The sequence below is a fragment of the Paramisgurnus dabryanus genome, chromosome 13, assembly GCF_030506205.2.
Source record: "Paramisgurnus dabryanus chromosome 13, PD_genome_1.1, whole genome shotgun sequence".
Taxonomy (NCBI): domain Eukaryota; kingdom Metazoa; phylum Chordata; class Actinopteri; order Cypriniformes; family Cobitidae; genus Paramisgurnus; species Paramisgurnus dabryanus.
This window is the reverse complement of record NC_133349.1, coordinates 5348346-5360399: the sequence shown is the minus strand read 5'-3', so window position 1 is coordinate 5360399 and position 12054 is coordinate 5348346. Positions and strand designations below refer to the sequence as shown.

General features: G+C 38.1%; 1 protein-coding gene across 1 annotated transcript in view; it reads left to right on the top strand.

The window, feature by feature from the left end:
* The window catches only part of mtmr11 (myotubularin related protein 11), a 56835-nt gene that overhangs the window by 36660 nt on the left and 8121 nt on the right, over positions 1 to 12054 (top strand). The window contains exon 12 of the mRNA XM_065298833.2: positions 9434 to 9504. Within this exon, the coding sequence (XP_065154905.1) occupies positions 9434 to 9504 (71 nt within the window). The remainder of the gene's footprint in view (positions 1 to 9433; positions 9505 to 12054) is intronic.

The window sequence follows — 12054 nt, the reverse complement described above, 5'->3', positions numbered from 1 at the left end:
TATCAAATTTAAGTGATTTTTTGCATAAAACAAGCAAAAACATCTGCCAATGGGGTAAGAAAATTGTTCTTGAACTTAGTGTTTAAAAAAATTTTTCAAGATGTTTTGCTTACCCCATTGGCAGATTTTTTTTGCTTGTTTTATGCACAAAATCACTTAAATTTGATATTTTTGGACTAAAAACTAGACTTATTTTCTTGGATCGTTTTGCTCATCAAGAAAAAGCATCTTAATTTAATAATGTTTAGATATTTTTACTGAAAACAAGACAAAAATACTAAGACTTTTTTTCTTGAAAATCATTTTTTGCAGTGTATGTAGTAAGGTTGATGAAAACGGTCACAGAATTTTGATTTCCCAACCTTTTTTTGGCAATGGCTGCATGGGCTATGTTTTGAGCAAAAATTTGACTTATTGCTTAATATATTCTGAAGTATTAATTGCACAATGCATGTTATTTTTCTAAAAGTAGGTATCTCAACATGCCAAAATAAGGAGGGAGCAGACTTGTGTAGAATAAAATGGCTTTTTATAATAAATATATTTTGTAATACACATTTGAATGTGATTTTGTTGGTGTTGGGTTCATCATGCAGCGTGTGTGTTGTTTACTCTGCTGTGTGTGGTTTGCTTTGCTTTGTCTGATGTGATTGTGTGTGTTTCTCTCTGTGTGTGAATGGTTTACCCTGCATTGCAAAAAAAAGACTATCTAATGGTGCGTTTACACCAGCCGCGGTAGAGGCGACAGGGGTGATTTACATGTTAAGTCAATGCAAAGACGCGATTACACGCGGATTATTATCCTGCGGCGCGGATGGCACGGAACATGCGGTGCGTTCCACACGAATTTAATGTTGTTGCGGGAAACGCGTGAGTTGAAAAATCTGAACTTCGGCGGATTTCCGCATCGCGTTAACCAATCAGGCCCTTGCTGTAGTAGTGACATGATTACAGGAAGCGAGCGGAGTGGCGGAGTCTCCGCGGAGTCGCAGAAGCCCTTCCTATGACGCGAATTTCCGCTTGAATTTCTCGAATGACTAGAATTTTGTGCACAGCTTTCACGTGCAAATGAAGCGAGTGAACTCAAATGTTCACGCGTCCAACTACTCGCGAATAGCACGTTTTTGCTGCCTCTACCCCAAGTATTTTTGTCTTGTTCAGTACAAATATCTTAAAATTCTAAAATCAAGATGTATTTTCTTGATAAGCAAAATGACCTAAGAAAATAAGTCTAGTTTAAAGACAAAAAATGACAATTTAAGTGAATTTATGCTTAAAACAAGCAGAAAAAATCTGACAATGGGGTAAGAACATTTTCAAAGAACATTAAAAAAATTTAATTAAGCACTGCAAAAAATTATTTTCAAGAAAAAAATCTTAGTATTTTTTTCTTGTTTTCAGTAAAAATATCAAAAAATTCCTAAATTAAGATGCTTTTTCTTGATGAGCAAAACAACCCAAGAAAATAAGTCTAGTTTTTAGATCAAAAATATCAAATGCATAAAACAAGCAAAAAATGTTCAAGATTTTTTTCTTACCCCATTGGCAGAATTTTTTTACTCGTTTTAAGCACAATTTTGCTTAAATTGTATATGTTTTTGTCTAAAAACTAGACTTATTTTCTTAAGTTATTTTAACAATTTTTTACTGAAAACAAGGCAAAAATACTAAGAATTTTTTTCTTGGAAGTCATTTTTTTTTCTTACCCCATTGGCAGATTGTTTTTACTTGTTTTAAGCACCAATTCGCTTAAATTGTATATGTTTTTGTCTAAAAACTAGACTTATTTTCTTAAGTTATTTTAACAATTTTTTACTGAAAACAAGGCAAAAATACTAAGAATTTTTTTCTTGGAAATCATTTTTTTTTTTCTTACCCCATTGGCAGATTGTTTTTACTTGTTTTAAGCACCAATTCGCTTAAATTGTATATGTTTTTGTCTAAAAACTAGACTTATTTTCTTAAGTTATTTTAACAATTTTTTACTGAAAACAAGGCAAAAATACTAAGAATTTTTTTCTTGGAAATCATTTTTTTTTTCTTACCCCATTGGCAGATTGTTTTTACTTGTTTTAAGCACCAATTCGCTTAAATTGTATATGTTTTTGTCTAAAAACTAGACTTATTTTCTTAAGTTATTTTAACAATTTTTTACTGAAAACAAGGCAAAAATACTAAGAATTTTTTTCTTGGAAATAATTTTTTTTTTTAGGTTTTTTCTTACCCCATTGGCAAATTGTTTTTACTTGTTTTTAGCAAAAATTCATTTAATGTGTGTGTGTGTGTGTGTGTGCGTGCGTGCGTGCGTGCGTGCGTGTGTGTGTTTGTGTGTTTGTACGTGTGCGTACGTTGTGACGATGTCATATTGAAATTAATAAATATATTTATCACTTCGTATTCATCATATCATCATTCAGATGTCAAAACTCATCTATCTATCATTATCACGTATCACATACCAGTACATCATGATTTCTTCAATCCACTGTCATGTCTATGTTGGCATTCAGATGACGATGTGCGAGCTAGCCTTTTTTACAGGTATCTGTCTGACGTGGAGGTGGGTTGGCAAGATGGCGGCTGCCGTTGAAAGACATTGAGGGTGTCTCGCGGAGCTCCGCATGAAATCTCCCGCGGCGATTCATTGTTTTTAACGAGTGTTATCGTCCGTGTTTTATGCGATCGCGCTTCAGGAAGACGCAAGCTATCGTCAACACAGGTGACTAGCAGAGAGTCGTACAGACGCTGCAGGGGAAGCAAAAGCGAGTAGCTACTTTCAAAAGCTTTACTGGATTTAGTCTGGAGTAGGAGTCTTCAGCATACGAATCATCAGTGCACTGAACCGACCCGGAAAACCTGTAGCAGACCAGTTAAAGGTGGCGTGAGTACACATTTGCGCTGTGTATTACAGGTTGCTTTGACTTTGACTGTGACTTTGGATGAGGATTTAAACATTATTTTCCTCTTCTTATATTGTGATTATCTGAACTATTTTTGTTGTGGTTTCTTATTGTGTGTATTGCTGTGGTCTTTTGAAACGGATTATAATTTTCTTGTGCATATTTTGGGGTTGGAAACTAATGATTGTTTTTTTTCTCTTCTATTTTCACTAATTATTTGAATCGGATCATTTTCTTGAAATACACATATTGAAAACAATTCTATGTGTCCTGAGTGGTTGAAATGTTGCATGTTCCTGTGTAAGGAGTGGTGATTATATGGTTTTTTTGTATTTATTGTGGGTTTATTAGGCCTATTCTCATTACGTTAGGGGTTTAGTGTTGACAAACCAGACTGCACAAGACCTTTGTACGGTTCCTTTACTTTAACTCAAAACTTAATGACAGAAAACCTGTCTGGCACCCCAGCATATAAAACCGAACCAAAAGGGAGGGAAAACCGCTACACAAAGTGGCACCCCAGATGGGACCCAAATTCTAAAAACGTATGAGGAGGTTATGCACTCAAAATTCACTTAAAACCACCCTTCATCAGTCAACAGGAATAACGCAACAAACAATTCTACAAACAAAATGGCTGAATCTCCAAGTAAAACTTGTCATGAAATGGAGGGAGAATCAAACCAAAAACCAACAGAGGCCTTTAAGGAGGACCTTATGGACATAATGTCTTTGGATCAGAATGGTACTCAATCCCTTCTTCATAGTTCATTGGAAGCTATTCAGCCTCATTCATCTCGTTACACCTTGCTTGATATGGATTTGACCGAAAGTTTTATTCTCAGACCACCACTGTCCCCTTCATCTCAGCCCTCATTGGGAGCAGCTGGAATCACCGACACTCTGACACTTCAGCAACTGAGTGAACTGACCAGCCACCAATATCAGAGTCTGAAAGACACCTTTACCACTGAAATTGTTCAGTTGAAAAACACTGTACATGCGTTCACCTCAAACCTGGATACTGCATCTGAAAAACAAACTACAGAAATCAAACAGCTTATGAGTGTGCAGTTTGAATACTTCAGGAAAGAGTTTAATAGCATGTTGCATTGGCGACTAAAAAATCATCATATGGAGGTGTTGAAGGATTTTAATGCTGTCATGGAACCAATGGCTAACACTCTGCATGGTATTCAAAAGGCCACTGATCAAAATACTCAACAACTAAATACTTTTATGGCTCAGATAAACTCAAATAGCAATGTACAGGATGAACTACATCAATGCACCCAACAGTTTCATAAATTAGCACATGATTTGGAAGCTCTCAAGTCATCACAGCTGAGTTCAGTGAGAGAAAATGTTTCTGTGCAAACCATTACATCTCCATTCCCTTCTACTGTGGTAGAAACTCCGATGGTGAATACCAGATTGCAGCGTCTGCATTCTACATTTCAACATGGATTAGGAGATTCTGATCTTAATCCCGCCACTGAATCTGTTACCATTGAAAATAGAGGATGTTTTATGGGAAAACAACCTATTAAACTCCAATTTCCGTGTTTTGGTCGAATAGAAGATTGCGATGATCCTTTAATCTTTCTGGAGAAATGCTATGATTTTTTGGCACTGCACCCCCTTTCAGATGAAGAATTAATAGCAACCCTCAGAAATGTGCTCCATGGTACCGCTAGAGACTGGTGGGATGTTGCTCGACTTGAAACCAACACTTGGCAGGAGTTTGAATCGAAGTTCCTTGCTGCTTTTTTGTCCGAAGACTATGAGGACGAGTTAGCAGAGAGAGTCAGGACACGTGTACAGCAAGATGGTGAGAGTATAAGAGATTTTGCTTACATGTACCGAGCTCTGTGCAAACGATGGAAGCCCCAAATTACGGAGGATGACGTCATCAAGCTGATCCTGAAGAACATCAATCCTCAGATGGCCAGTCAACTTCGAAGTAATGGAGTTACTTCGGTGGACAGTCTAGTCCGTCTGGGTCAACAACTGGAAAAGGACAAGGATAACCAGTTGCAATATGAACAACGAAAAAAACCTTGGAAACCCAGAGTGACTGGCTCGGGTTCTGTTCAGTTCAACACCCCAGTAACTGCTCCAGAATCCCAGGACCCCAAACCTCCCTTCTGTTGGCGGTGTAAGGGCTCTCACTCTCCGGCTTCCTGTCCTCAAACTGGTTCTGGTAAGGGTAAAAACTATAAAGGGCAGCAGAGTCAAAATCCTGGTAAAAGCAACCAGGGTAACCATCCTACTATGAGCACTGTCACTCATATGGAGTCTGTGTACTCCCCAACGCATCCATTCTCTTCCTCTCTACCACAGCAGTTGATCATCCCGGTAACCATTGATTCTTGGCAAGGCCAGGCTTTGGTTGATACAGGATCATCGTATACCCTGTTAAATGAAAAATTGTGGTCAACTATGGGACACGACCCTCACCATCTCAAACCTTGGACTGAAGGTCCTATTTATCTGGCTGATGGAGGAGGACGTCAACCCTTAGGATGGGGTGAAGTACAACTGGCTGTGCAAACCTATATTGTTACCTTACCTGCAGTTATCCTTGCCCCACAGATGCTGGCTTTTCCTGTTGTTTTGGGATTAGACTATCTTTTTTTCAGTGGGCTGCAAATGGACATTCGAAACAATGTTTACTGGTTTCAGCCTGAACAAAAATATTCCTTCCTGAAAACTGATGCTCACTTTCATGAGTGGCACAATGCTTCTCCTCTGGCTCTCTTTTCTGCTCTTCCCCCTCCTACTACAAATGAAGAACCAAACCATTTGCTTGAAGCCTGCCAAAACACCTGCCTGGAAGAAAGAGGAAAAGAACGTTTGCTGACACAACTCAACCAGAACTTGGATGTGTGCACGGATGTGTTGGGTAAAACAAGTGTCTTGACTCACCGAATTTATGTTACCCAAGATGTACCTATCAAACAAAAACCTTACCGTGTATCTCCTACAAAACAAAAGGTGATTAAACAGCTCATTGAGGAGATGTTAGCTATTGATGTTATTGAGCCTTCTTCGTCAGCATGGGCCTCCCCCGTTGTCCTGATTCCCAAGAAAACTGGAGGGTACAGATTCTGTGTGGATTATAGGAAGGTAAATTCAGTGTCTCAATCAGATGCCTATCCGCTTCCTACCATTCAGGAAATACTTGAGTCCTTAAGTGGTGCTGCTGTTTTTTCTACCCTCGACCTGAACAGTGGATATTGGCAGGTTCGAATGGAGGAGGACAGCCTGGATAAAACTGCTTTCATAAGCAGCCAGGGCCTATTCCATTTTAAAGTTATGGCTTTTGGCCTAAAAAATGCACCAGCAACCTTCCAGCGGTTGATGGAGAGAGTCTTGGGAGAGCTACAGGGAAAGAACTGTCTCGTCTATTTAGACGATATAATTATCTACTCTCCATCAATTGGACAGCACTTTCAGGACATCCAAGCTGTTCTGGATAAGTTGAAAAAAGCCCACTTAACTGTTAATATGAAGAAGACACATTTCTTCCGCACATCTCTGAAGTTTCTTGGACATATGGTGACTGCTACTGGAATCAAGGCAGATCCAGAAAAAACCAGAGCAGTACAAGAATTTCCGGTACCTACAAACATAAAAGAAGTCCAAAGATTTCTCGGCATGGCTGGATGGTATCATAGGTTTGTACCCAACTTTTCTCAAGTGGCTGAACCCCTAAATGCTTTAAAAAGGAAAGGGGCAAAATTCCTTTGGACTTCGAAATGTCAAGCATCCTTCCAAGACTTAAAACAGCTCTTGGTGTCTCCACCTGTGTTAGGACACCCTAATTTAAATCTGCCATTCGTCGTTTTCACTGATGCGAGTGAGGTTGGCTTAGGTGCTGTCCTAGTGCAGCAAACAGGACTCGGCACTGAGGAGGTCTTGGCATTTGCCAGTCGTACCTTGAATCCAGCAGAGAGGAACTATACGACCACCGAGCAAGAATGTTTGGCAGTCGTATGGGCTCTCGAAAAATGGAGGTACTATTTGGAAGGGAAATTCTTCACTGTCGTCACTGATCACTCTTCATTGATGTGGGTTTTTAAAACACAGAAACCCAACACTCGTCTGATTCGATGGGCACTTCGACTCCAGGAATTCAACTTCACTGTAGAGTACCGAAAAGGGAAGTATAATACGGTTCCGGATGCTTTGTCCCGAGCCCCTGTGGACAGTATTGAACCAAGCCTCCTGACTTGTTCCACCGCTTTATCTCGTAAGTCACCAGGGAAATCAGAGAAGATTGAAGAACTACCCATCACAGATTGTGACATCTGGAAAGCACAGCAGATGGATCCGGACATTCACCAACTGTATGAACAGATAGTACAATCAGGAGAAGTCACTGTTAATTCATCTACAAAATTTTCCATATTGGAAGACAAAGTTTACAGAGTTGTACAATTTCCACACAAAGTTATGTACCAAGTATACATACCAAAAGCTCTACGAGTTCAATTACTTCAGTCTCTTCATGAAGACTCTCTCGCTGGACATCTGGGCAGGTTCAAAACCTTTAAAAGATTGCAAGGGTTGGTGTACTGGCCTAAATTAAATCAAGATGTCAAGGAATTTGTGCAAAACTGTCACATTTGTCAGCGTTACAAGCCTGAATGTCGTCGACTTCCTGGCACCTTGCAACAAACCATCGTACGACGACCATGGGAAATGCTGGGAGTGGATTTGATGGGTCCATTCCCTAGGAGCTCATCAGGAAATGTTTTTCTGATTGTTTTTGTGGACTATTATTCGCGTTGGGTGGAACTTTTTGGCCTGCGTAAAGCCACAGCTGAGATTGTCTCACAAATACTTGTCAGAGAGATTCTTACCCGATGGGGGGTTCCTGATTACATCTTGTCGGATCGAGGATCACAGTGTGTCTCCTCTGTGTTCCAAGAACTCTGTAGGAACTGGAACATAAAACACAAAATGACAACCGCTTACCATCCACAAACAAATCTCACAGAAAGAATTAACCGTACACTCAAAACAATGGTGGCCTCATATGTCAGTGACAATCATAAACATTGGGACAAGCTTCTACCAGAGTTCAGATTTGCTCTTAATTCTGCCGTCCATGAGTCTACAGGAGTTACACCAGCAGAGTTAAACATCAATCGCTCCCTCAGAGGTCCCATGGATGTACTATTACAACCACGAGAGGTTTGTCCTGATGATTCCTGCTATGACAAGGTGACACAACTTAGTCAAATGAAGGAGTATGTTGAGCAGAGACTACATACAGCCCGTCAACGTCAAAAACGCAACTATGACAAAAATAGGAGAGAAGTTGTGTTTGAAGTGAAAGACAGAGTATGGATGCGCACTCACCCCTATTCCAAGGCAGAGAAGTTTTTTTCTGCCAAAATAGCTCCAAAATGGCAAGGGCCATACAGGATTGTCCAAAAGTTGGGACCTCTCAATTATGAAATTGTCCTCGAGGATACTGGAGAAGACTTAAGAGTAGTACATGTTGCCAGGCTAAAGCCTTGCTTTCCGTCTGCACAAGAACTCGAGGCACAACAACAACGTAAACTCCTAGAAATGTTTAAGGAAGACAGTGATGAAGAAAAGGGGGGGTGTCTCGCGGAGCTCCGCATGAAATCTCCCGCGGCGATTCATTGTTTTTAACGAGTGTTATCGTCCGTGTTTTATGCGATCGCGCTTCAGGAAGACGCAAGCTATCGTCAACACAGGTGACTAGCAGAGAGTCGTACAGACGCTGCAGGGGAAGCAAAAGCGAGTAGCTACTTTCAAAAGCTTTACTGGATTTAGTCTGGAGTAGGAGTCTTCAGCATACGAATCATCAGTGCACTGAACCGACCCGGAAAACCTGTAGCAGACCAGTTAAAGGTGGCGTGAGTACACATTTGCGCTGTGTATTACAGGTTGCTTTGACTTTGACTGTGACTTTGGATGAGGATTTAAACATTATTTTCCTCTTCTTATATTGTGATTATCTGAACTATTTTTGTTGTGGTTTCTTATTGTGTGTATTGCTGTGGTCTTTTGAAACGGATTATAATTTTCTTGTGCATATTTTGGGGTTGGAAACTAATGATTGTTTTTTTTCTCTTCTATTTTCACTAATTATTTGAATCGGATCATTTTCTTGAAATACACATATTGAAAACAATTCTATGTGTCCTGAGTGGTTGAAATGTTGCATGTTCCTGTGTAAGGAGTGGTGATTATATGGTTTTTTTGTATTTATTGTGGGTTTATTAGGCCTATTCTCATTACGTTAGGGGTTTAGTGTTGACAAACCAGACTGCACAAGACCTTTGTACGGTTCCTTTACTTTAACTCAAAACTTAATGACAGAAAACCTGTCTGGCACCCCAGCATATAAAACCGAACCAAAAGGGAGGGAAAACCGCTACAACGTGTATGCATGCATGCGCGTGTGTGTGTGTCTGTGGTTTAGCCTGCTGTGTGTGATGTGATTGTGTGTATGTTTTACCCTGCTGTGTGATGTGATTGTATCTCCACAGGTGCTGTTTGAGAAAAGCCGCAGAGGTTGCTTGTTTACTCCGAGGAGGTCACATGACTGTTGTTCTTCAAGGTTAGTCATGTCAATCATTAATGGACATCTGACCTGTCTCTGAACTTTGCACCCTGTCGACACGTGGTGTCTTCAGACCAAAACCATTTGTACTTACAGAGTGCTTACGCATGCGCTGCAGTTTCCTCTGTATCTATCTACAGTATATACAGTATGTCAGCGATAATAATATGAACTGATATGCAAGATATAATTTACAGTAATCTGAACTTTATTGCAAAATAAACTAAAATGAAGCAGAATGGGATTATAAAGCAGCAATAAATGACTAAATGTGCATAATTTTTTCATAATTTTCTCACCCTGTATGAATTTCTTTTTCTGATGAACACAAAAGCAGATATTTTGATAAATGATGGTAAGCACACAGCTGATTTTAACCGTTGACTTCCATAGTAGGAAAAACAAATACTATGGAATCCAATGAGTACCTTCAACTGTGTGCTTACCATCATTTATCAAAACATCGTCTTCTTCATTTATCACAATACTTCCATAATATTTGTTTTCCTACTATGGTAGTGGTTACAATCAGCTGTGTGCATATCATCATTTATCAAAATATCGTCTTCATTATTTATCACAATAGTTCCATAATATTTGTTTTCCTACTATGGTAATTGTCACAATCAGCTGTGTGCTTACCATCATTTATCAGAATATTTTCTTCATCAATTATCAAAACATTGTCTTCATCATTTATCAAAACATCGTCTTCTTCATTTATCACAATCCTTCCATAATATTTGTTTTCCTACTATGGTAGTGGTTACAATCAGCTGTGTGCATATCATCATTTATCAGAATATTTTCTTCATCATTTATCAAAACAACTTCATCAATTATTAAAACATCGTTTTCATTATTTATTAAAACATCGTCTTCATCATTTATCAAAACATCATCTTCTTCATTTATCACAATACTTCCATAATATTTGTTTTCCTACTATGGTAATGGTCACAATCAGCTGTGTGCTTACCATCATTTATCAGAATATTTTCTTCATCATTTATCAAAACATTGTCTTCATCATTTATCAAAACATCGTCTTCTTCATTTATCAAAATACTTCCATAATATTTGTTTTCCTACTATGGTAGTGGTTAGAATCAGCTGTCATCATCATTTATCAGAATATTTTTTTCATCATTTATCAAAACATCTTCTTCGTCATTTATCAAAACATTGTCTTCTTCATTTATCACAATACCTCCATAATATTTTGTTTTCCTACTATGGTAATGGTCACAATCAGCTGTGTGCTTACCATCATTTATCAGAATATTTTCTTAATCATTTATCAAAAACAACTTCATCAATTATTAAAACATCGTCTTCATCATTTATCAAAACATCTTCTTCGTCATTTATCAAAACATCTTCTTCGTCATTTATCAAAACATCATCTTCGTCATTTATCAAAACATCATCTTCGTCATTTATCAAAACATCGTCTTCGTCATTTATCAAAACATTGTCTTCTTCATTTATCACAATACTTCCATAATATTTGTTTTCCTACTATGGTAGTGGTTACAATCAGCTGTCATCATCATTTATCAGAATATTTTCTTCATCATTTATCAAAACATTGTCTTTATCATTTATCAAAACATCTTCTTCGTCATTTATCAAAACATCGTCTTCATCATTTATTAAAATATCTTCTTCTTCATTTATCACAATACTTCCATAATATTTATTTATTTTCCTACTATGGCAATGGTTACAATCAGATGTGTGCTTACCATCAGCAAAAATAGTGTTAAGAACAACTTGAGGATGAAAAAATGATTACAGAATTTTGAACTATACCTTAAAATAAATAAACGAATAGACAAAGAAATTTTTATGTTAGAGGTGTGTTACTCACCTTGCTGCTTGACTGTTTCACATCTCTTTCACATTTTTACCTTGCATAAGCATGCAACAATTTATCTGAAAACAAATAAATGTTTTTTTGTTTTTATAAGTACATTTAAGCAACTGTGTTTTGATTGTTTGAGCCCAAAAGATTTTTGTGTTTTTAGATGTGAGTCAATCAGAAATTACATGCTTCACTTTCTCAAAATATAAAAATAACAGCGTTTCCACATGGCTTTGGTTTTTCTCCCAACCCATAAACCAATAAACAGTGACATCTGGCAATGCCTTCCGATTTTTTACTTAATAGTCCTCTAAACCGTTTGTTTTTCTCAGCGTGACCCAGCGTTGCACTTCAATAATCATCAATATTTTTTGCATCTGGCAATCAGTAAATAACTTCAGGAATGAGTTTAACACTCCTCATCCATCACTGTGAAACCTGTGCACCACATGTGAAGTACAGAGAAACACACAAATCACAGCACGAAAGCTCAAAAAAGGGCGTTTTTCCCTTTCCAGGGTTTAAAATAAACCTAGACTAGGCCTTAGTCATATTGGGACATTAAAGTAGTTACTACCTTACAAAAAAGATTTCTGGCATGCATCTTAAAGGATAAGTCCATTTTCTTTTAAAAAATCCATATAATTTACTCACCACCATGTCATCCAAAATGTTGATGT